Source organism: Poeciliopsis prolifica, unplaced genomic scaffold (genome assembly GCF_027474105.1).
Source record: "Poeciliopsis prolifica strain line A6 unplaced genomic scaffold, Auburn_PproV2 SCAFFOLD076, whole genome shotgun sequence".
Taxonomy (NCBI): domain Eukaryota; kingdom Metazoa; phylum Chordata; class Actinopteri; order Cyprinodontiformes; family Poeciliidae; genus Poeciliopsis; species Poeciliopsis prolifica.
The window spans coordinates 656,635-682,854 of NW_026562451.1; the positions used below are offsets into that span (position 1 = coordinate 656,635).

At 37.6% G+C, this 26,220-nt stretch overlaps 1 protein-coding gene across 13 annotated transcripts in view; it reads right to left on the minus strand.

The window, feature by feature from the left end:
• The window catches only part of utrn (utrophin), a 173,086-nt gene that overhangs the window by 22,819 nt on the left and 124,047 nt on the right, over positions 1–26,220 (minus strand). For all 13 annotated transcript variants that reach the window (XM_055021426.1, XM_055021437.1, XM_055021424.1 and 10 more), the window contains 8 exons: positions 21,286–21,347; positions 19,136–19,210; positions 16,319–16,520; positions 14,151–14,236; positions 12,614–12,771; positions 10,172–10,338; positions 8,106–8,217; positions 2,652–2,788 (listed from right to left, as the gene is read on the minus strand). In XM_055021426.1, the coding sequence (XP_054877401.1) occupies positions 2,652–2,788; positions 8,106–8,217; positions 10,172–10,338; positions 12,614–12,771; positions 14,151–14,236; positions 16,319–16,520; positions 19,136–19,210; positions 21,286–21,347 (999 nt within the window). The remainder of the gene's footprint in view (positions 1–2,651; positions 2,789–8,105; positions 8,218–10,171; positions 10,339–12,613; positions 12,772–14,150; positions 14,237–16,318; positions 16,521–19,135; positions 19,211–21,285; positions 21,348–26,220) is intronic.

Genomic DNA, 26,220 nt, shown 5'->3' on the forward strand with positions numbered 1-26,220 from the left:
AGGCATGTTGTATTAAGATGAAGACATCAAGTTGACCTTTTGAAAATTTGAGTACTTTGACGGGAACAATTTGCTTTCACTTGAAGTTGCCTTTTCTTCACTTTTACATTGAAGAAAAGGTTCACAAAAAAGGGAGGAGTTTTTGCTGTTATAGAGTCTGCTAAACATCTGGACAGAACAGATTTACAGTCAAACAAATGAATGAATATAATCAGAATGAAGAACACTAAGATTTTTATTCAAGATCAAAAATGCTTTGTTTAGAAATAAACTTCAAGTTAAAATTTTTAAGCTTTCTAAGAGGGGTGTGTGGATAATTAGGATGCTCTTTGGTTGTCGTTTTCCTTCAGCTACTTTTGAAAAAACACACAGAAATGCTGACTGGGAAAAAGCAAAAAACAGCTAAAAGAACCCATGTCTTTTTTCATCACCTTATGTATTTGTCATATCTGCTCAGCATGTGCTTTCCTGTTTTGTCTCTGTTTTTTTTTTTCCCTTCAAGGTGAATGCCCTGAACAGCTTCTAAAAAATCAATTTGGTCCATCATGATGTGGTAGTCATTTTGTCACTGTTAGCACAATTTTTTTATTTATTTATTTTTTGCATTCCCTCTCCCTCATTTTTGTTAGCGGTAAAAAAACATCTGTGCATGCTGACACCTCAACCTGTCGGATTGAGAGAAACAGCTAGAGGGCTGGAATAAAAATCCAGCAAATATATGAACCAGTCGCTTACTGACAGTTGCATCTTTAAATTAATTCCTCTTAAGAGGAACTAAAAGCAATGAAAGCAAACAACAGCAAACATAATGAGAGAATTTAAATGTAATATCCCTACTTACTATTTTGCTAAGCCATGTTTGATAGTGTTAACTTCTTAAAAGCAACAAATGCTGGAAGTAGAAAAAAGGAAATTAATTCAAAGTAATAACCTGAGAAGATGAACCATGAAATGTCCATTTACCTAAATATCAAAGAGAGCCTCTGAGATACATTAATAATCTGCTAAATGTTTTCATAGGGTTCAAATGTTTATGCATTTTCAAGAAAATCTAAGAATGAAATTGACTGTTTAACTCAAGCCATGTTATGGAAAAGATAGAAATTACAGCTAAAAGTTTTATCAATATTTTAAAATTAAATATGAAATAAAATAACTACTATCTGTGCAGCAGTGGTGCAACTATTGAAAACATTAATGCTTTCAACCAGCAACTTATAAATGAATCTCCAAACCCATCAACACCTTTGCAAAAGTCTGAATCATGTCATGAAGGGTGAATAGTAAAAACATTATAAAAAAACCAGCTTGGTTCTTTCAAATTATCAAATACAGCTGTGACAAATTCAAAATCCCATCTGGTGTGACATGAAGTAAAAAACAGTAGGGAGGTGAGAGTAGGTGGTGTTTTGCTCTCTCTGGGGAAGAAACACAGAGTGGGTGGAAGATAAAAAACAGAGAAAGTAAAAGAGAGTTTTCGGGAGGGTAATTATTCAAAACCTAATCTTGTTGTCTCTTCTGACACTACATTAATTAAAACATTTGAAAATTCTTGTAATACAAGGAATATAGATAAATTTAGAGTTTAGAGTAACTGAAAATATCAAGCCTATTTTTATTGAAACAATCTTGTTTAGTTTACAACAATAACAGTAAATGACTACAGTTTCAAAAGTAGGATTACATACAGTGAGGTTATTTCCTTTTCAGGCAGTCTAAATATAAGATCACCGTTTTCACAGTCTTGATAGTGTAGTGTTCACTTGAGACCAAATGTAGTGAAAGAAACTGTAAAATGATCAATAACTCCACTCTCCACTCCCTTCTGCTGATTTTTTAAAAAAAGATTCCTTTCAAAAATATGTTTTCCCCCTTAAGCACATTTATCAAGGAGAAAGCTCAAGGAGTCATTTCTCTGTGCTGAGGGTTAGGAGGTGAACTAAGTGAGGTAGGAGGTGAGGAGGAGGACGAATAAGGAAGGTAAGTGCAATCCATCTAAGTGGTAACTGTGGGCAACTTTAAGTTATGAGACCGCTTTTGTACGTCCATGTGTGAGTAATCCTGGGAGCCGAGATGCAGCTGCACAACATGTTGCAAAACTAACAAAGGAACAGTGAAAAATAAACAGGAGGAGGACACACAAAGGCATTTCCCACAATGATACTGAGTGAATAACGAGAAAAAACATTTGAGTTCAGTGGCAAAGATGGATAAAATGAGATGTGCAATCTGGGCATTTGCCTAATATTGTTCAAGTTGAACTGTTTTCCAGAAGGATTTACAAAGCCTGGCAGAAAAGAAGAAAAGTTACCGATATTGAGGTGGATGTAGCGGAAATACTATCTACTTCAGAACCATATATCCACAATACAACACTAGTTTTTTTTGTTCTTCAGACATGATACTTTTTGATTTTGTCCCTAACATGGAGTGCATGTTATTCCATCTTGTCCAACACTGAATTTGCCACGTTTTGACATATTCAGAACATCATAATCATCTTATAGAGTGAAAGACTTTAGAGCTATTATAAAAAGTCCAATCGCCTTCTACTTATCGGAGATTGGGTAACAGGAGGAACCTCATCTCTATATTCACTTCATGTTTAGCAATTTATACTCAAGTTAAACTGAAACATCAAAGTCACTTACGTCTCCATGTTGTCTCCCTCTAAGACTGTCTGGACTGGCAGGTAACCCAGCCGCGGATGCTTGGCAAAGTACTTTTTCGATCTGAATTTGTTCTTCAGCACTTTAGTGAAATCTCTCATGTCCTCGCCTGATGTTGTCTGTAACAGAGAATAAAGAATGCAGTGTTTCTTGTATGGATTAAACATTTCCACAGTCTCTTGTGAACATGTAATCGAGATCAGCATTTCTGTGGAAGTAAATTAGTCTGTTAATTAGACAACAAGTAAAGGTGTTTCTCCTGCATAAGCAATTTCAGCCACGCAAGCAAACAACAAATTAGCACAAGTCTGACCAGAGGGAGAGTAAAATCCCTTTCCAAGGGATTTATACAAACACACAGACATTCACACACATCCAGGCCAAAAAAAAAAAAAAAAACACAGCTTCAACAGATGACGGATATGTGCAAAAGCTTGTTAAAGCTCACATGGCTGTCAGGCTAATCCACACAACTTAAGACGGTAGCTTGAACAAATTACCAGCACGTACAGAGCAGCTGTACAAAAAAACGCCAGTGCTTCATTAAATCTCTCCTGTGACTTTGCCGACATGCCATCGTAGATATTGGAAGCCATATAGGCCCATATTTCTATCAACATATGCATTGTCTCGCTAAAGTGTTCACCGCCTTAAACATTTTCACAATTTGTCACATGACAACTACAAACTTAAATGGCTTTTTTTTTCTTTTTTTATCTATGTAATTGTGAAGTAGAAGGAAAAAGATAAATGTTTTTTTTTAATCAAAACAATTTATAAAGGATTGCAATCTTGTGTGTTCAACCTCTTTTGCTCTGATACCCCCATCTTAAATCATGTAACAAAGTGGTAAATAAAGTGCATTTGTTTGCTTGGTTGTAATTCAAGTACAGAGGATCTGTGAGGACAGAAGCAGGTCATATTAACCCTGCAACTCAGATTGGAGAAAATACCATGCATACATCTGACAAAACTGGACTTTAACACAGAACAGCAAGAAAACCATAAATATTTCCATTGCCAGTTTGCCATAAGCCACATAAGAGGCGTGTAAGAAGATGCTCTCGACATACAAGGCCAACATCAAATTTTTGGTCCATATGGAAAATACCATGTGTGCAGAAAAAAACAAAACTACCCAAAACTTGAATAAATTGCATCAGTTAGAAAAGAGTTACATATAATTGAAGAAAACATGTTAAAGACTGCACTAGTCTTGAGACTGGTGAGGAGGTTTACTTTCCAGAAACACAACACTCCAAACACACAGCCAGAACTACAAAAACATGATTTATTTAGCTGGCAGAGACAAACCCAAAAATATGCTGCCCAAGATTGCTTAATAAAGAATCAATAAAAGAAAGCTGAAACCAAATGTATAAATCCAAAATGTATGTGCCACCCTCTGAATGTATTGGCCTAAGTAATTTTTTGTCAATAGATGATTTGAGGCAAGAAAAAAAATCCATTTTGGGAGAAAATGACTGATGCCACTATTTTAGGAATGTGATTATTTAAACCCATGCATCATCATTTTCTCCAAATACTTTGTTTTTGTCTGTCACAAAAATCCTAATATATTACAATGAGGTTTGTGGTTTTCAAAGTCACAAGAAATTGAGAAATTCAAGGACTTTGAATAGTTCTGAAAAGAACTTCAAGTGAAAAATGCAGCACAAGAGCTGCAAAGAGAGCCCAGCGGAAATAAATCAACAAGTCACAGTAATATAGTGGGTGTTATAATCCCTAATATGTTCCCCGTGGTAATTTGTTTGTAACACTTCAACAAATATAAATCCTCCAAAATGACAGCAGATATATTAGCTGTAGAATTTGAACTACAACAACAAGGCCCCTTAGGAAAGGTAAAAGCTTAAAGTGAGAGACAAAACAAATTAAAAGTAGGACATTTTCTTCAGCACAAAATTTATAAACGAATGAAAGGCAATATAACAGCTATAAAATAAACAATGAGACAAATATGAGGATAAATGGTGTACAGCAGCTGCACAAGATCCAACTAAAGTCAATTTAACAGTAAGTTTGTCAGACACAGTGTTTGATTCAATGGAAACGTGAGAAGCTTGACAAATGTGATTATATTTTATATTGACATTTTCAGGGTAAAAAACAGTAAAAATATCACAACGGTTTAATAAACTTGTGGTGAACTATGACATTTAAAATGAAGAAGTGAGTTGATTCTGTTTTTGCGCGTTCTCATAGAAGTGACACATTTCAGTCTAATGTGTTTTTCCCCAGCCTCCATCACCTGAAGGATCGATAAATCTGGGTCAAGCTTGATGAACGAGATTCATGTTCAACTTTCACAGCTTCTAATCGAAAGTAAACACCTTTTCAGGGTTTCTCTGCTTTTGTTCCTGCAACCAACCCAGCATCGATCTGTGTGTGTTACGATGTTATTTCAGCTGCAAAACAGTTTTGTGAAAACAGACCTTTATACAAGATCCTTTTAAATGTTCTATTTTATTAATTTCCAATCACACATATCATTATGTTTTCTCTTTGCTTTTGTTTAACTCTTTAAGCGCAGATTTTGTAAAGTACATAAACAAAACTTTCTTACTAAAATACAGAGACAACAAACAGCTGCTTTTCACTATCGGCCTACATTTGGTCCATTCATTGCTTTATGATTAACTTTGAAAGTTGTTGATGCTGAAAAGCCTTCAGCCAGCCTTCTGTAGTCAAAACGGTTTCAGAAAGTGAAAAGTTGCGGCTGCTTACAAGCAAACATGTAGAATAAAAATCAGCATTGTTGCTTTTAAGTTCACCATTAGTCTGATCTTCCTTGATCAGTTTTTTCTCAGGCATTGTCCAGCATGCTGTCCCAGATATCGCTTTCCTCCCAAACGGGCCAGATCTCTGCTGCATAGATGACACATTGTGCCATCATTTCATTCTTATCAGCAAGGTTCTGCCAAACAAAGTCAATCTTTTACAGCCGCGCTGGTTGTTCAGCGCCACGCTCTGAGAGTCGGTTTGAGATCTGTCCTTGCTCTGCTTCTAACAGTGTAGCTGGTCTCTGCAGATAGTCACAGGGCATTTTGCAAAGACATGGCAGAAAATTTGAGAGAAGTCAGGAATACAATTTTCTTCCCCGAAGCAAAGAAACTCTCATCATATGCAACTGAAAGACAACAATTATTACAATACCCACTCAGACCTCAAGCTACATTGCTGACAAATGTGGAGAAGTGAAGGGTAAATCTTATTTGTTGAATTAAATATTGCATGCATTTTTCCTTCAAACTGAGCTGATAGCTACTAAACTCATGAGCAATAAATTAATCACGTAACAATGAACAGATAACGAAAGAACAATTTTTATATTTTGTAGCAGCTAAATATAAATAATTTTCCTTATTCTCCTGTCAGTATCCTTGTCCTTAATGCTGCTCCATCAAAGTCATTATTAATCAAATTTGCAGGTTTAAAAGAAAATGTAGAATACTGATTGATGTATTATGAATGCAGACTTCAGTTCCTGAAATAATCTGGGCGATTTTGAAAAGCAGTGGCCTGTAAAAGTAATTTGAAAATGAGAATGTTTTATTTATAGTTTCTCACACAAAGCCCTTACTTTGCTGCACTGAAGTAAAAAAAAAAAAGAAAAAGAAAATACACATCTGGAGGGGAAAGTCACCCAATAGACAAGGTTTTCTTTTTATTTTATTTGTGTTTGTAAATAATAAATACAATTCAATGATCTTGAATATTAAGCAATATTTCTCTACTCTGAATGTTTGCTGTAGGAACAAGATGGAGCTATATGTCAGCTTGTATTAATAAGAGGAAATTACTTTGATCTGCTTATGTGGCAGCAAATAAGTATGAAAACCAGAAAAAAAAAGAGTTCAGAAGGAAGGTTCAGCGGATAACTTGAAGGTTGAACTTACTATAGAAAAATAGCATGTCAAAATGGCTCAAGAATAAAGAAGAAAAAAATAAAATCACAAAATGAAGGTTTTGGCTTGGTCAAAAAGTCCAAACTTTTTGTGTCTGGTTGAGATGCAGTCAAACATTCATACTTGAAAACACTCAAATATGATTGAAATAAAACAAATCTAGAAAGAATAATTGGACAAAATTTGCACACAATGACACAGACTCATTGTCAGTTATCCCAAATATTTAATCAGTCAGTTCCTCCAAGGGTGGCACAGGTTGTTACTAGGATTAGGGCAGCGTGAAAAAACTGAATAAATCTGTAATATAATTTCTCCCAAGAACTTTGATTTTAAAAAGTGAGCTAAACAATTTTTCACAGGAAAATACTACAAATTTCTATAGGTATGGACATCCAAATCAAACACTTTTTTATTTGTCTATTTAAACCAGATGGTCGAGAAAGTATTTTTATTTGCTATTTGTTTTGATACTTTCTGGTTATTTAAAGGTTAACCACCAAAAGGTGTTGTTTGACTTCTATTCCCTTTGCCAGACATAAGGTCTGCTGGTGACCATATTCAGTGTGAGGGTATATTTTCACATGTGGTTTACTATATTTTCATTCTGAAGTTTGGTAAGTAAATACTTTACCTGAATAAAGTCTCATCCATTTATGGGTCAGACATAGGCAGTTCAACTAAGTTTAATTCTTTATGACAAATCAGTACCTGGAGGTTCATGGGAAATGTAGTGAAACCAGTTTCTTGGGGTGTAACATTACATTATTAGAACCCAGAGCGCTAAATCTAGCCTTAGATACCAGAACGTGCTACATAAAGAATCAAAATTAGTGCAAGAGGAGAAACAGGCCAATTGGGCTTTGTTGAGAAAAGGACGTCTTTCTTTTCTGCAAGACAATGTCCCAATGCAGAAGAGAGAAGTATAAGAAATTGGTTTTCCTGTCTGCACAAAACACTTCCAACACCTTTGGGATGAACAGGAACGCTGACTGTGAGCCAACAGCTTTTGTGCTTTCCCTCTATGGCTGAGGCTGTTTTGTGGTTGGAGGAAAACACTTCCAGCCAAGTTCTAAAAACATTTTCACAGACTTCCCACTGGACTGAACATTGTTTCAACCAAAGCAGAAAGCTTTGAGAGGAGTTGATGCTTACTAAAAACTTAAACTAGTCAAAGAGGAAACTTAATCATGACAAAGAAATGAGGTGGCAGAAAGTATTGAATGATATTGCATGAATTACCATTGGATATGGCTAAAAATGTGGTGATAGCTCAGGAGTCTCTTTATGTAATAGAAGGATTAAAATTCATTGGTTGAAAGACTGCATCTAATTTGACATTAAGATGGGCGAGAAGCTTATCAGACACTAAAAAGTGTGGATTTGACTTGATTCATTTAATGGTTAATTGGAGTGTGTGAGTGTGTGGGAAGGAGATATGACATAAGCCAGCGAGGAAAGTGTGCAGAGGCATATGAGTCAGGCTATGTGTGTGTTGCTTCCTCACCGGCGTGCAGTATTCAACCATGGGGTAGTTGAGCTTGTGGCCCTTGGCAGTACGCCCAGAAAAGAAGCAGCTCTGACACACGTCGTAGTTGAAATGCTTCAAACTGCGATACCTACGTAGAAACGGAGAGAAGTGGGGAGAAAAAGAGCGAAAAGTTGGGTTAGGATGTACTGTCATGAAATGTCACTTTAACATCCTCTGGGTCTGTTGTTCTGCGAGCGCAAAAGTGAGCAGATACTCTTGCCCTACAACATGACTCGTCATCTGGAGAGCTGTCGATCCTCACTGTCAGTCCGTCAACCACATGTTCATAGGCGCACGGAAACTATATGCAAACAGAATGACAGACTGCTGGATTTCCACACAAACAACAATCTGACAACAGCTTTGGGGTTGCTGTCGTCAGCAGCAGCTGTAGCAAGTCTGCCATTTAACAGCTAAATTGAGACAGGAGCCATTCAGACATAATAGCTTAAGTCTTTTATCTTTCTCCCCTCTCCAGCTTTCCCCAAGGTTAGCTGACTGATGAGCTACAAAAGAGAGCTATACATCAAAGGATGCAACAATGCACACAAGTGCAGCAAGTCAAATACACCATTACATCTTGACAAGAAGCATATTACTATGATGAGAGGGCGTTAAGTCACCTTCATTCAGGCGGTGATGAGGTGGCCCTGAATTAAATAGTTTAGAAACCCAACGATTCTGGCTAATTATGAAATCAGTTTTCACTGCTCTTTAAAAAAACCCCACAAACATTTGAAAAGTACTTCAGAAAATTACTTGTTGCATTACTTTAACATAAGTTTGAGGTGGGAATATGGTAACAGTAGATTAATTCCTACAGGGCTTCCATGGCACCTGCTTCACTCCAAGGTGCAATTAATTAAATGAAGAACGAATCACCTCAGATTATGAGTAGTTTAAGCTACCAGCTGAAGCAATCCAAACCAAACTAATGCCATTACTGGTGATAATAGTGACACACTGGAGGCGAAATGCTCCTTCGCTTGACTTTCATCCATCACTGGATCGTTCAGTTTCTATCTAACAAGAGCATCGAGGAAACACTGGAAAGTTTTTGTGATTATATTACCGTATCGCTTAATATGCTTAATAAATGTCTGTATGGAGACTGTGAAAATTTCTAAACTATTTTTAATTGTAATTTTTTTTTTAAAATTTAGTTTAATCAAAAACTGAGCTAAATTACCAAAAACATTTTTTCTTTACTCTTCCTAAATCCAATTACAGAAAATATTTCACCCAACCTGAATAAGTTAAAACACACATAATGACACATTTTACTTAATCTCATTGAAAAAGTTGCAACCTTCAAAAATAACCTGTTTTTTTTTTTTTCGTTTCTGGGTGTGATGTCTTCAGACCACACAAAACGCCTGCTATGCATTTTCCTTCCTTTTTCATTTTTGCTATCTGCCTTTCCTGCCCACCAACGCTCGCGCTCATCGATCAATGACAGAACTTGGAAGATGCGTGCTTCATCAAATGTCTGGATGTGTTTCTCTTTCTGCTTGCAAAGCAATGGATCTCCAGAGGACAATTCTGCCACTCTGCGTGACTTCAGGCATGACGAAACTCTTTCCCTCTTGGCTAGACAGAGCAAACCTGGATTTCTTCCATCAGCTCACCAAAATGGTTGATCTTTATTTATCAGTGTGAGAGTAATTTATCAGACAAGCTGAAACCTTTGCAGCTATGGAAACATTTGGAGGCTTGTTACAAGTTTTAAAGGCTCTTCGTAAACTTTGAGGAAGCAGACTTGTTTTATTTGTTTGTTGGTGGACGCTGTTTATTTTTATGTGTGCGTGCTTCATTACAAACCTACTGGTGGTATTTACTCAGTAGTATATGAGCTGCTGACATTTAGATAAATGTCTGCCCTCCGGAGCAGATCTGCCCTTTTTGTTCAAGAGTGAACAACCCGTAAGAATGTCATATGATGTATACGAGACCTCATTACAAGCTGCAGACTTAATCACCTGTCACACCATTTTGCTTTACATTTTTACACAAATGAACATGAGAATGTGAGTGTTTTTTACCTGAAGCCCACAATCGGACACTCTTTGCAGATGTTACACTTGGCCTGATGTTTGGCCGTCTCTGCAGCAGCCACCCTGTGCAGGACGGGAAGCCAGACCATAGACTGAGGCTCCAGCCGCATCCAGTCCACAAACTGCCGAGGCTCCAGCTCCACCTTGTTGTTTACCTGTTCATAAAAACGACATGTTGCAAGGAATAAGGAGCCAGAAACTCATAAAGCAAAAGTTTATCAACCATATAAGGTTTATGGTTTCTATAAAATTTCAACAAAGTGAGGTGATAAACTGTAAGGGCACTTTGCAGCATGAGATACAATCAAGTACATCCAGTAAATGCTGTAACTGTACTAAACTCCTAATAAACATGCAGACACATTTAAGATGACTACATATATTAGAATGAAAAACCAGAGTCCCTGCTATGACTTTGAGTCTTGAACAAGACTGAATAACATTTCTGAGCTTCTAATTGTTCTTACAATAAACATTGATTGATGTTAACATCCCCATACAGATCCTGTAGCTCCATCTTTAGTAACAATGGCCTGATAATTAAAAATCCCCAAGCACCTGCTCTTAAATGCATCCAACCTTGACCTGTTTAAAGAACCAGGAATTATTTTTTGCATTGTCTGTTCACAGTTGCTTTAAACTGAAATTTCAACCATGTCTTTTGCTTACTGGCAAACACTCCCTGTGACAGCAGTGTCAGCAAAATATTTTTAACAGGATGTAACCTTTCCATCATCCCTGACTCACACAAAGGGCAGCAAAGGAAGCAAAGGGCAGAATGCATCGGTAATAAGAGGAGTGACTTATCAAAAAGCAACAGGATGTTCCTGTTTGCTTGATCCATCTAAAAAGCTCATTGTGTGACAGTCTGCACAGCATCTCGGCTTTATTAGCGTATCCCTCTACAAATACATTCTTGCTATTACACAAAGCTCAAGAAGTCCTAAGATTAATATACTAAATAAATATTCCCACAGAGAATGGAGATAGTCAATTTAAAAAAAGGCTTCATAACATAAACAAGAATATAGATATATATACATGCACCACTCTTTCTATTTCTCTATCCTTTATTATTAATTCTGCTACTAAACAGAACTTGTGTAACAGAATTCTAGTAGTTATTGTAGAAATTTTAAATTTAAATTTGACATTTAATAACATACATTTATGAAAAAAAGGCTCTTATATAAAATAGTCTGGGATGAAGATTCTAAGATGAAGAGAGTTAATGTCAGTTAAGGATTATTGGAAATTGTGTGGAAGAAAATGTGCAACCTGTGGATGAATATTATGGTGTCGTTGGTTCTGGTTATGTGAAAGAGACTTTTGCCCTCAGATTAAGAGAGATTACCTCAGATATATTCTTCAGCTGGATGACATCGCAGATTGTCATTAAACTTGTCACCCTTCCTCTGACCTTTGCCAGCACAATCTAACCGTCTCTCCCATCACATACATTAGTCTCATCTTTGCTTTCCGTCATTCCTCTCTGGAATCTAACTGCAGAATTATAGCACTTACAGATTAATTACTGCCTGCCTGAAAGGATGACTGGACAGAAGGATGGATGGGAGAAATGAAGTAGCGCGACAAAAGGTCGGCGACGAAGGCTAAATTTATGCCGTGTGACTCCTTCATCACAGAGCTGTTAAAGCAAATGGTCTTGAGGGTTTTTGCAGAGTTGGTCACTGACCAGACAAACTGGAGCACAAAGCCAGCTCTGCGTTTACGCAGGTGGTTTACTGGGAGATAGTGTTTTTTTTTTTTTTCTGATTTTACCAGCCAAAAAATTGTTGGACGTTTGAATGATTAATGAAGAGCTGAACTACAGCTGACACAGAGATTCATGACCAAACCTGGGAGCAATTTGTTTGTGTACATGTGCATATTTGTGTACTGAAGTGTGCTCACCCTATCTATGTCCATGTGTTTGAAAGCAACATCAACAAGAAGATGTGGGACAGGATTTCTTTGCAAGCTGAAATCTGCCTCACTGATATTTTTGGAGTTGCAGTGCAGTGAATCAGAAACATTTACGAGGCTGATTTAATGTCTGTCTCTTTTTTATAATGTTGCTCAACAATAGTAAAGTCTAAAATTAAACCTGACCTAGATGGTTATTGTAAAACTCAAAAGGACAGTCAGCAAGTAGTTTGTGTCAATACAGCATCTATTTTTGATGTTGGAGCAAATGACTTGAAAAGAATGTTGTTTAAAAAGAACAGCGACATGGTGCAACTAAAGAAAAAAATATATTTCCATGTTCTTGTTTATTGTTTTGGACAAAACAAAAGTTGGATTTGCATTCACAATTATGTGCTACTTTGTGTCAAAAAAATCTCAACAAGATTCAAAGGAGAGATCACTTTTGAAAGTCACTTTATGCATTTGGAAGCCATGTACGTTTCCATCTGTACGTCGTCTTACATGCTGGAAGCAGCTGCGGACGCTCGGTTCGATGTTGGATCCTCCAAATGCGGCCACCTCCCCCAGCTGCCTGGGGATCTGGATGGCTTCGTGGAGCAGCAGACCGAGCTGCCTCTGGTCACACGTCTCACCGGCTGACGCTACCTGGCTGAAGAGATCTGTGGAAGAGTGCAGCGGAGCGAGAACAAAAAAAATGGAAATAGAATTAGGATGAGGGAGTGAGGGAAAAGTCACAGAATGTGGGTGATATTGAGAAGGAATACGAAGGTATAAATAGATACGAAGGGAGAAAGAGCGATGGTATAAATCCAAGTGGGAGGCAATGTGTTGTAAAGTGTGTGTGCATGCAGGTAGGAGTTGTTGGGAGGACACAGAAAGCACCAGAGGAACAGAATCATTTTTAATCTCTTCAACTCGGTTTTTCGGTACCAAGCTGTTCCCCCTGCTAATCTCTACTTCCCTACTTCCAAATCTCCTGATTCCATGGAGACTGACAGAGCTTCACTGGATGAGGATGGCTACCTGCTGACAGTTGTCACATGTTCACATTTTTGCTTCTGATAATGTTATGAAACACCACAGAGTTATTACACAAAATGAGCAAGCAGGGGTCATCCAGAGAAAAGGAGGACAGTGTTACAGCTCTTTCTGCTTCATTTGCAGCTGCCTTTGATCTCCATGTGCAGCTCGGCTCTGATGCCAGCTTCCACTAAGCATGTGCGCACATTTTCACACTTGCAATTATGTGCATTTATGACCTACATGTCCCCTTTATTTGTATTAGCTCTTAAGACAGCTGACCAATCAATGCCCACAACTATAATGGAAGCTTTCTGATGCACAATTAGATATGACATTCAGAACCATCGCCAAGAGTGTCAAATGGCAGAACACCTGGTTAGGGATCTGTGCAAGGCTGTGTGAGTAAATGCATGGGATTGACAGTAAATGAAACTCCAAAGTAAGGGAGGAAGAACGCAATCAACCGTGCTTTATACCCTCCTCAAGCTAATAGGAACTGCCAGTGGAACGAATAGGCTCAGGGATGGAGTTCATGCCATGGCAAGAGAAAGGAAGAGGAAAAGGAAGAACAAGAGAGAAGCAAGGGTGAGAAAGATGGGACAATAAAGAAAGAGGAACTGTAAGACAGATGAACAATGGAGCAGGCTGTGACAGGGAAAGAAGACAGACGGAGGAAGATACGGCAGCAGAGACAAAGAGCAGGAAGCCAGACTGACAAGTCTTCTCCCAGAGCAGCAAGCCAATGCTCATGCCGTCTAATCCTCAAAAAGAAATCAGAAAGCAGAATTTAATCAAGAACAGGGGGAACGCAGGAGGTCTCTCATCCAATTAGACAAACCATTCTCCGACGCTTTTTCCCCCCTCGTCTCTGTGTTTGATTAATACTACTAGGATTACAGCTGTAGTGAAGCAGCGTGGGCGCAGACTGATTTGCGTGGGGGAGCAGGGACAGCAGTGTGTGTTTTGGAGCATGTGTATTCCTGTAAATATGCGTCACCCACTCGTTCGCACTCACATTTATACTTCTCCTCCAAGTGCCCCTTGGAAAGAGACAGCAAGCCGATCTTCATGGAGAGAACGCGGATCTTCCCACTGCGACCACTGCAGAAAGAGAATTCAACACAAGACCATGAGGGCTTTGTTAGTTTTATTTTTAGAGCAAGCTTCTCTGTCTCAACAATGTTCAATGGATGGATTAGTAGTAGCAGGAAATCATTAGGTCCTTGTTTGTGTGCATATTTAATTCTAATTCCTTTTTTTGTTTGCCCCCAAACGTCGTTTATGCCAAAATGATGCTGCCTTACAGCGTGTAGACACACCTGTTTATACAGTGATGGTTTGTTCATGCCAATTTGAATCTGAATGTCAGCTCTCAATAGATTTGTGCAACAACTTATTCTGCTGCCAAACCGATGTTCTCGGTTGTTTATACAAAATATTGACAATATCAACACTCAGCATTGTGCAAAATCTAAGTGTGTTTTCTGAATACAAACATCGACTTGAGAAAGTATTCGCAATCCTAGAACTTTTCCCACATTTTGTCATGTCATAACCTCAATGTTAAATATATTTCAGTTTTTTTTGTTTTTTTTACAATTGCAAAGTGGATAGAAACCTATAAATTGTTTCATAAGAGTTTTGAGTCCTTTCATTGTATTTATTGCTGCACGTCTTAGGATGTCCCTTCCATCTCTAACACCATTTAGAGATGAAGTTTTCATCGATTCTTTTATGTAAAATATCTTGAGCTCAGCCATATTAAATTGTGAGCATCTAAGAATATTTCAACTCTAATCAGCCTTACTGTCCCCGGTGAAGAAAACTATCCCCACAGCATAATGATACCATCGCCATGTTTTACTTAGGAGCTGTTTGAATCACAGAAGCTCAATGTAAAAGAAGAAGCTTGACTGCAAGACTGATTACTTCAGCATAACTGTGACAGAAATATCAGTCCTATCAATAAGTGCAACGCAAGTTGAAGGTCAAATAAAAACACGGTTTATATTTCATACACTGTGCCAGATGCAACACTGATGATAACATCTCCAGATATCCTGTCAGACACAGGCAGCCAGCTTTTTTATACGTTATATCTGAAATGCTGTGACAGGTCACATAAAAAATAATACAAATAAATAAAAAGCAGGTCACTAACATCGATTTCTTCATTACTAGAGTTGGATGATGAATTACAATAAATCAGACAACAGAAATTAGACAGTTGTACTGGCATTTGCGACTGGGAAAAGACGAGAAAATCAGATGTCTGCTGAAGCAGGAGTCTGCTGCTAGGATTTCATAGAGAATTTATGACACCAGTTTTGATATTCTTATTTTATTTTTTGCAGGTCGGCTCTGGTCGAGTGTTGAATTGCCTGACAGTTTCTGTCACAATAAGCAACCTCAGAACACCAATTAAAGCTCTCAGCCAGAAGCTTTCATTTTGTCCTCAATGTCTAGAAACCACACAGATTTAATTCAGCTTTAGTGATGTCTGGTGGTAGTTTTCTATATTCTGGGAGTCTGGGTGTAGCTGCCCAAAATTTACATTTGGGTCCAAAGCCACCATTTTCCATCTTCAGTGTGTCAGCCACACAGCTGGTAGCAAACTTCAAATAGAGTTTTTACAGCTTTGTTTTGAGGCCATTTTTCTTTTAGTCAATATTCTACAAAAGGTCTCAAAAAATGGTTACGCTGTCAACCTGTCAATGCAGTTGGTCCATACTCTTTCCAGATAATAGCTATCGAGATTCTAAAAGCTTGAAATCATTTTATTACAAAATCCTGCTTTAAAATTCTGTCTATTCAGTTCTTTCATCTTCATGATGTTGTTTGTTCTCCAAGATCTTCTAACAACCTTTTAATCCTTTCCAAATTAGATGTATTTTCCCTGCAGATGAAGTAATTCAGTTCATACTTGATTTTATTTCAGGTTATTTAAGTAAAGGGGTCTGAAATAAATATAAACTTTTGAGATTGTTCTGTGTAAAAAAATAAAATAAAATAAAAAAAAGCATCAAAACCATGTGTTCATCTCCTCTCACTTATTAATTGCACTACTTTTTGTTTGTTCATTAAATAAAATCTTGATAAAATTATTCTAATTTGCAGTTGCAAGAGTAAAACAAAATTTGTACAAATGCTTTTACAAGACAAATCAACAGATTTAATACGTACGTGTCATAAACGTTGAGCAGCCAGTTGAGGCACATGTCAACGCAGAGAGGCACGTTGACCAGGTCTTTGTGCTCCTGCTCCAGGCCATCGTAGATGGACGTCAGGCAGTTGATGACATCTGGGACGGAGAGCAGGTGGCTGTTGTTTGTGAGTTTGTGTTGCTCAAAGGTGTTCTGGGCAACACTGAGATCCAGCAGGTCCACTGCAGAAGAGAAAAGACCAGCGTGAAGAGAGGTGGGGGCGGGGGGAGCAAAATGGATAAAGAACGGGGATCAGGAGAAGAAAGTGAAAGTCAAGGGGACGGGAGAGGAAGACAAAGAGAGGGGAGAGAGAAAGAATTGGAGAGAAAAAAGAACCATCTCTGACTTATTCACCGAGTTTTCAGGAGTGGCTCAGATTACAAGAATTACAGCAAATCTAAACTGAAAAGAACAAGAAACGGCATTCAGTATTTAAAGACTACAAATTTCAAGGACATTTCAGCTGAAGCAGTTCAAAACGACAAGGAGCAGATAAATCAGAGCAATGATACATATATTAATATGAAGGGAATCTAAAGCATAGACAAATGGGGCAGTTAATGTAGCAGTCAGGCTTTTAATTTAATTTATTGGCTCCTCCGTCACAGACAAAAATAAGACCATTATTGTTAAATCAATATCTCACGGTTCTATGATATTCTCCTTCTCAATTTTGGGTTTTATAAGTAAGAAAGGGCAAAGAGAACATCTAAGAGGGAGAGCACTAAATCCAAATAGCTGCATGATCTCACACCTGCACCAAAAGTGCAACAAAATTAGAGTTGCGTGAATAAATCTAATTAAAAATATGTGATAATTATCTGCACCACTACTAAACAACAACAAAACCATGTCAAAGTATTCATTGCATGGCAAAGACTCAAACTTGGCTATTTTCAAGATCAGCAAATTGTTTAAAAATGAAGTCAGAACAACAAAAAAGTTGTGAAAAAGAATTTAAAAGACATTGCTTTCAGACATGCATGTTGTTCATTCAAGCTGCTTCTTTTAAGAGAGGATAGGGACTTTTAGAGCAAAGTTGCTCCGTTTTGTCCTTTCATTATTCCACCCCTGAGCAGCAACTTAGATTAGAAAACATTAGCAATCTGTTGGAAATTCTTGAGTCAAGATGGACGGCTGCGCAGAAACTCTGCTATTAGTAGCGGGTCATTTCTGTTTCTAATAACTGAAAAAACTGGAACACCATTACTTTGGTCATTGTGTATTTCTTCCTTTTTTGCCAGGAAGTAAATGACTTAATCAATACCACACTTTAAGTTTATCCATCTGCTCAGCATCAAACAACACCTGCCAGTCGGTCCGTTTCACACAAAGACTCAAATGAAAGAACAGCTGGGCTCTCTCTGCCTATTAGGTTTCAAGTTTGTTAATTAACATATTATATCTTATTCATCTTGGCGAGTCAGACAGCAAATTACCAACTTTAGGTTCAAGTTGAGGGCAACACTGTCTACTTGGGTTTTTGAGCAATTCACTAATTTTACATTTTTTTCAAGCTCAACACATTTCTCAATCTATTTGTAATGGATAGATGGACATACTTTTCCAAATTATGGAAGAATCTTGTCTACTAGATTATAAAACTAACAGAAAACCTTATTTTTTGTCTAGTAACAGTTCAGTATCAGCAGGAGTATGAATAAGAATCATAACCTGCAAGGCTTATGTTATTCAGAAAAAACTCAAATTCTGATTTAGTTTTTGTTTGGCAACCAATATAAAAATAGTCACTGTTTTGCACAAATTTTTGGGAACATTTTTACCTGAGTGCCTCATTGTTACAAGTGTGTTATAAATCCGTTTCTCAATTTTTCCCCAATTAACCATTAATTCATATTTGTTTAAAATATAAATGTTTGCCATTTTCTTAACATGACTAACTTACAAACACACAGTGATCCTTCTGCAGTAAAGGCTGTTTTTGCTCCACCTCAAAGTGTTTGCTCTAATCTAATGAACGCCACAGAACCGCAGAAGCCTGCATCAAAATGAGTCAAACTGATTTATTCTTATTGCAGAACTATAAAATTAGAGAAGCAATCAAAGATTGCAAACAAAAACACCTGAATCATTAGAAATGATTAAAAAGCAGCAACAAGCCCCAGAAACAGTGAACCCTGGTGTACATGTGACATTTTTAGATCTTTCCTGCGTTCTCACACATGCAACAAACAGCGGGATGTAAATGAGAAGGCCCCTCTAATAGTGTTCCATTGCGATAATAATGTCAACATCTGGATAATAGTCATCATTTGTCACCATGATTACACTGTGCTGATTTCAAGTAGCTGCTGCCATGCTGGGTGAAACCTCAGAGGAGAAAATCTGCATGCAACGACTGCGTGTGTGTGTTTATGTGTGTGTGGGTGTGGAGGTAGGTAGGTGTGAGAGCCTCATGGGACTGTATGTAATAGCCGCTTTAATCAAAGCTTCCATTACAAAGCAGAAAATATGAGCTCTAACATTATGAAAAAAAAATGAAAAAAAGAATCCACCTGTGCACATTAAATGAGGCTGTATTCAACAAGCTTAACACCAGGAGCAGCTGTGGCTGTGTCGACAAGATCCCCCACCCACAGACACACGTATAAATATATAAATATATTCATGCAGCAAAAGGTAATTTAGAGCCAAGGTATGCCTGGCACCTATGCTGCACTGACACAGCACCTGGCAAAGTCTCAAATCATTACCTTTTCCCAAAAGAGGAAAAAAAAAATCAGAAAGAGCAGACTGGCTGTGGACATTAAGGAGAGGATGTGTGCATCTTACTCACAGCAAAGAGCCTTTTGTAGTCTGCGAATCTTCATGGCTGTCCGGTATGCTGAGAATCTCACATTATTTAAGTCCGCTGCAGGCAGAGGGGAAAAGACAGGAAGATGAAAGGTGAATTGACAATGGGGGGAAATAAAACCAACGTGGGGAGATCAGAAAAACACAGAGCAACACAAAGCTGCCTGCAGGGCATCACAAGCAGGATCCATGTCTTCACTCAAATCTGACTTGTCTGCAGAAGGAACCAAGACGAAATCGGCGCTAATGTAAAATGTGTGTAATTAGGTCGGTCAGTTTCCATCCCCAAGGATGGATGAAGCTATTTGTTGAGCTGCTGCCCTACAGAAAATGCTCCCAAAGTTTCCGAGGTTATTACCAATCAGGCTCCTCATTAATGAAGAGTTGTAATGGCCCGCCCACAGGGACTCAGACATCCATTAGTATATTGACAGTGAGTGCAAAGGAGGCAAGATATCAGCAACTGTCTAAAGTTAAATGTGACACCCAGATGCTTGCTAAGTTAAACACAATGTTTACACACCTCTGGGGCAAATTCTTAATTTATGAACAAGTTAAAAGTAATTAAATCCCCTACAGTACTTGTTTTCCTGAAATCTTTAAGTATAATAGTTTACCAAGTCAAAAAGCAGAGTTACTTTCCTGAAAGAGATATTCCTGCTTGTTAACTCTTCTTAAAGATGCTGAAACTCTTTTGGTTTGCAGTTCAGGTGTTTCTAAGCATTCTTTGTAATCCACTCCAGGTTTGAAGATATTTTTGTCTGCCTTGTGAGCAAATAGTCAAAACCTGAAATAGTCTGAGATATTATGCAAAACCCAATCAGAGGTTGGATTTTGTTCAGTAGTGTGCTGTGTATTTTCTGTTTTTGGTATCCTCCTTTAAAATCTGAAGTCCTGTTGATTTCTTTCTATGTTTTCTTACAAATGGAATTAATTTATAGCTATCAACAAAAAAGTTTAGCTTTAACTCAACTTTTACAGTACTTTGTTTAAAAATAAAGACTTCAAGTTTATGTTATATGTATTATGTTTGCTTACTTTTCATTTTTCCGTAAAGAGGTTGGACTTTAGGGTCCCAGTTCATTATTTGCATGAGTACATTATGCTTAAAGATGTGCAAATGTGAACTCCTACTCTTGCATTGCAGCAGGAATTAGGGAAAAAAAACCCAAGACAGTTTTGGTGTGAAAACAAATCATCTGTCACTCTTACTAAGGTAAGAGCTACCTGTTCTGAAGCTACATGCATTAGGCAGGAACCTATAAGCCACTTATGCAGAAAACTGGAATAATTTGCCAGCATGACATGAAATTTACAGTAAACACATGTACAGTTCATCTGCATTTCATCAGCATCACTGGCTACGAAGTCCTTAAACATACTAGTTGACACAAAAACCAATAAACGATTATTCTACCTCTTCTACTTTTGTGACATAAATTGTTGTCTTTCACAAACAGCAATCATAAATTGGATAAGTTCTTGCATTTGATGAGAATATAAAAACATGCAGTTTCACACATTTTAGAAATGACATATTTTAGAGATATTGAGGTAAGTAATCATAACATGAACAAGGAACAAAATAAACCTATTATATCATTTGTCTGTTATTTATTTTAAAAGAATATTAACTTTGAAGTTCAGTGTTGCTTCATTTGAAAGCACAGCTTGGGAGTTAGGTTGGTTTTGTGTCTTTAGACAAATTTAATTTAGGAGGTAAAATGGTTGAAGTGGCTTTATATATCATAAAGCCTGCAGATGCTGATCTAGACCAGTAAATCACAGCTAAATGCCACTTAGAAGTAAAACTCTAAGATTAGGGGCTTTGCAATAAATCTACTTTATAGTTTAGTTCCAGGTTTTCTGGTCCCAAACTAATTATTTAAAGAAAAAAATATAATAAATTGTATTTAAGTAATTCAATTGCCCATATCCAACTTTAAGAGGACATGTTTATATATTAAGTGCAAAAATAACTGTCAAACTGAACAGGTAATTATTCAATAATCATGATTTTAACAATGACAAAAATAATTTAATACTTTTTTCATGAATTAACCTCTCCTTAACCTTGTAGGATTCTGATAAACACATAACCTGAAGTCACATTTATGCATATGTGTTTTGTACCTAGCGATTGGTAGAGCTCCGTCATCTTTGGATGATCCCAGCAGGTCGTCTGTGTCTGGTGACTGAAAAATAAAACATCAAGAGAAAACATTTAGACTGAAGAACAAAAACGTCACAGACACAAAGTAAAAAAATAAAACTGCTCAAATGAAGAGAAATACTTCTGGGACACCAGCTGATAAAAAAAAACCATGACAAAACCTAAAAGCAGCACCAATAGAACTAACCAACATTGAGCTTGATTGACTCAAACTGGTCAATACAGTTTCCTGGCAACCTTTTGGAAAATCCAGAATTAAGGTAGAGATTATAAATTAAGAAGAGATTAATTTGCCATATTATTAGGGCAAATTAGGGTAAAATCGAAGTTGGCAAATCAAAGCATCGATGAAAGAATCCTTACATAAACTAATGGGAACATGGCCTTTCAACACACACTGTGCATGAGAATTCAGTTTTTCCCAACACTGGTGACTATTTTATTGTAAACTTTCTTTCTATAGTCTCTAAATCGGGGCCAGGGACTAGAGAGCTGTTTCTGAATCCAATATAGAAAACATAAAGTACTGAACAACACACAACACACAAACACTCCCAGATCACACAGAGTGAATCACTCTCATCACCACAGGGTGTCTTTTTAAACACCACAGGACACAGAAATAAGGAGAACAAGTTCCGAGTCCCTATTCACTTCTCCATTTCAGTCCCAAACAAACAAAAAGAAAGAGGAAAAAAGCAGAAGAAGATCAACACTGCATAAATAAATAAAATAAGATGCGTATCAAAGTCGATCAAACTCAGCTGCCTTGACATGCACAGGACCACAAAAGAGAAAAAAAAAGGAAAAAAATCTGACTCAAGCTGCAAATGCAAGTGAAGTGCATCTATTTGAGGTGTACAGGCTGTGGTGTAAACCTTTTTTTTTTTAAGAAAGCACTTGACTGTCAGGAGACACGCTCAGATCCACGCAGAATGTTTGGAGAAGTTTTCCATGAGACAGTTTTTGAAATGCAGAAGATCCCCTGTGGATTCTGCAATGGCTCGCTCTGTGCTGACTGTCAGCAGGAAGAAAAGTCGAACCGCTGCAGTGGATGGCATAATCTCTCCAAGTACACAGATGTTCATCACTATTCAGCAGCTGCACAGACCGATAACCTTTTCACAAATGAGCAGGCATCGCTAAAGCGCGACTCGTCCCTCGCTGTTGGCTTACAGAGTTTGCCTAAACTGTCAATAGGCCTAAATGAAAGCAGCGAAGGAGATTTGTTACCATTTGCTTCAAACAATCACAAGCTTTTTGTGAAAGATTACTTGCTATTCACACAAAAACTGATCCACAGTTATTTTTAGAAAACATTTAACAGTTGCAAACAATTTCCTCAAGCAAAAACATCCAACACAGCTCACAGCTCATGAAAGCCATAATGAGAGCAAACAAATTGCTAACTGTTTTATTGAAACACTTGCCCTTTCTGCAGCGCTTACTGTCAAATTATGTATGTAGTTTTGACTGGAGCAAAAGCTATCTCACAAAGCTGCTTAATTTAGGATCACAGGACCCATATGCATTTAAGAGAGAAAACTTAAAGAGCAGTGAACAAAATCAGATATAAGGTCTGGAAACCTTTTATACATCGAAATTTAAATGACGCATCATATTTAAATAGTCAGTCAACATGAACACAGGAATTTGTGTTCATGTTGATCTTATTATCAACAAACTACACTTGAAGGCATCAAGGGTAATTTATTAGCCTTAATACATTAGAAATGCACCATGAAATCAGCTGCTGACAGAAATCCGATGATTTGTACCTCGACCTGCCATGACAGCTGATTGGCCGTTCAGAAACTCGAAAGGCAGATCCTGCTGCACAGGTAAATGGCATTGAAGGTCAAAGTTGGCCAATTTCACTATCAGAGACATCTGCCAACGCAGAGCAATTTATTAATGTTCTCAAATCATCAAAAGGGCAAACTGACCCAGAGCTGACTGACAGGAAGGTTTAACAAGGTTGCTCTGTTTTCACTTTCAACCTCTGCTTGCTACAAAATAATATAAATTTGATATTAATAGATTCTAAGAAATCCATTTGCTCAAACTTTAGCATGACAGTAGATGACCAAAGGATATTTTTACACACTTTTTCTTTTGTTTATTTCTTAGTTTTTAAAGCACATTTTGTTCAATCTAAACTAAAAATGAAAAAGCAACCAAATACCATGAAACTGCTTCAGAAAGCATAAAAAACTAAAGATCAAAACCACTTTGAGATATCAGAAAAAAAAACCTTGAAAGCAAAGTTTAAATAACTTTTCTTCAAAGACTGTAGTTTAAAACTTACTGTAAATGTGGCTTTTTATGTAATAAGATCTAATAAACGTCTTCAACTAGTTCTTAATATGATATATTAATATGAGATATTAAAATGTTCTCTGTCACCAATGCTAATTTTAAAAAAATAGTGAAGCACTTTGGTCAGATTATTATCACTTCTGAAGTACAAATCTAGAGACTTGAGGAATTAAGGTGGATCAAAGTTGATCTGGCTTCACTTGGTGAAGTGAATTTAAAAAGCCTCTTCTTGACCGTTTTCACCCATATGCACCATCAAATCATGATATCTTTCTTCTTTTACACAACAATTCAAGCACACTCACACTAACTTTGAAGAAGACCTTTCTTCTCAGGGAGTTTGCCATCTTCCCTTTTTTTGAGCCACACAAGAGAGAACGCACAACTCTGAAACCATCTGGCCTGAAGTTTAAAACCATCAGCAATCCTGACAGCTTCGCCAGATTGAAACATCTGTGATCACAGGCTTTTGTTAACTTGAAAGTGATAAATCTGTCTTCTAAATTGCGATATATTCTAAGTTTTTACCTCTAATCCCCGTCTAGTGACAAGCTACAGGCATGTGTCAGTCCTCCCTGCCTGAAGTCTATTTTCTTCATGACTGTGACTTCATTCTCTTTTTGAGAATGTGTTACCTTAATTTCCTGTTGTTTCTGTTTTTATTGCTTTGGGAAAACAAGCTGGAGAGAATGACGCGTATGTATCCACCAGACTACAGAAATAACCTTTAACTCAAGGATTTTTTAAGATTTCTGTCTGGCTGAATGGAGAAAGCAGTTGAACCAATTTGACAAAAGTGACCCTCTCAGACTAACAGATCGCCTGCTGTGACAATTCAGCTTATTAAGAATAATTGCTTTTTCCCTTTGACATTTTATGTGCAACTTTCCCATCCCTCGCTGCAGTTTCATTAAAGGTTAAAGTGATTTTCATTACTAATTTCATCCCTGCTGTTCCATAACTAACAATATACGTCCCGCTACTCCAGTTTTACACTCGTAAACGAAAGAAAGCCTTCTAGGAAAGCATCCACATTCTTTGTGCTTTCAGAGATCAAAGCACCAATCTGAACAGTGGCAGAACAGTCACTTGGCTGGTGGGAGTTTGTCATTGTCACACTCTCAGAGAGAGACATGAATAATCATGAGGGGGCAGATGAATGACTCCATACGTGTCTGGAAATCCAAAGAAATGAAATTAGTGAAGGATTGGAGTGAGCCAGGGGAAGATTTCTGGACTATTCTTTTTCCTACACTGACAGCTCCTCCCAGTACTTATCAGATAGAGTCAGTGACAGGTGATAAGTGCCTTCATTCTCCACCTGATGCCTTGTGCCTTTTCTCTAGCTGACATCTCTTCACCCCTGCTCTTTTCTGTACTTTTTTTGCTCCTGTATCACAGCTTAATTTTGCCACTGAACTTAGAGCGCTGACAGAGTAGTTTTCTGATTAAAAGTTAAACTAACCACACTAAAGGACTGTGTGAGATGTCATTGCACTCAAGTTATTCAGAGAGTAACATCTGATTTCATCTCATCATTTGAACTCTACATCACAGGGAGGCAAAAATAAGGGTAATTTTAATCAGGGGGGCCTTTGTCACACAGAAGAAAAGGTGCACATCGGGAAAGAGGATGGAAGGAGGAGTGTGGGGGAAATGAATGTGTCAAACAGTGATGTGAGAATCCTGAGAATGCCTCGGCACTGAAAGCGGCCTGTGATTAGTCCTGGGGATGAATTCAGAGTTCATCGCAGGCAGCTAATTAAGTGGGTTTTCAGAACTGAGTGCTGGCTTTCATGTTTTGCGCGTGAAGGAGAAGGAAATTACACCGAAAGCAATCTACATGTTTGTTGCAAAAGGAGAAATTGGGTTTCCGAGTGCCTTTTGAACTCTTCCAGATTTTGTCACAGTACAACTATAAATCTGAAACCTTAGACTTCATCGGACAGGCCAACATAAAGCAGTGCATAATTAGGAAACAAAGAACAACAAGGTTTTCAAGACACTTCACAACTAAAAATCTGTAAAGTCTCTTGTGCTTTTGTATTCAGACCTCCTGCGTAGAACCATCCTTTGCTACAGTTACAGTTACAGCTGCAAGCATTTAAGTCTGTGGATGTCTGTGAACATCCACCGACTGAAACTTCTGTCCAATCTTCTTTTCCAATCTGATCCCTCAGATCAGATTGAAATGACAATGCTTTGATCTCAGCTATTCTTGAGTGACTGGCTGTATGGCTAAGATCATTGTTCTGCTGTACGGTGAATCTGAAGTCATCTGTAGTCTCCAACATGTTTTCTTGCAAGATTGCATTGTATTTAGGTCCCAATATGTCTCATTATTTCTGACCAGCTTCCCCACAGCAAGATGTGGCCACCATCATTTTACGACAGTATGTTCAATTAGTTTTCCACAACACAGATGAGTTTTCATGTGGGCCAATAAAGCCACAAAACCACATTCTTCTTCTGTATAAATCGTGAGAAAACTAAACAAAAATATGGTAAGAAAATAGTGCCTTCTTGTCTGAGATTTCAGTATATGATCTATGTTTAGTTTCTAAGACGCCGTCCAC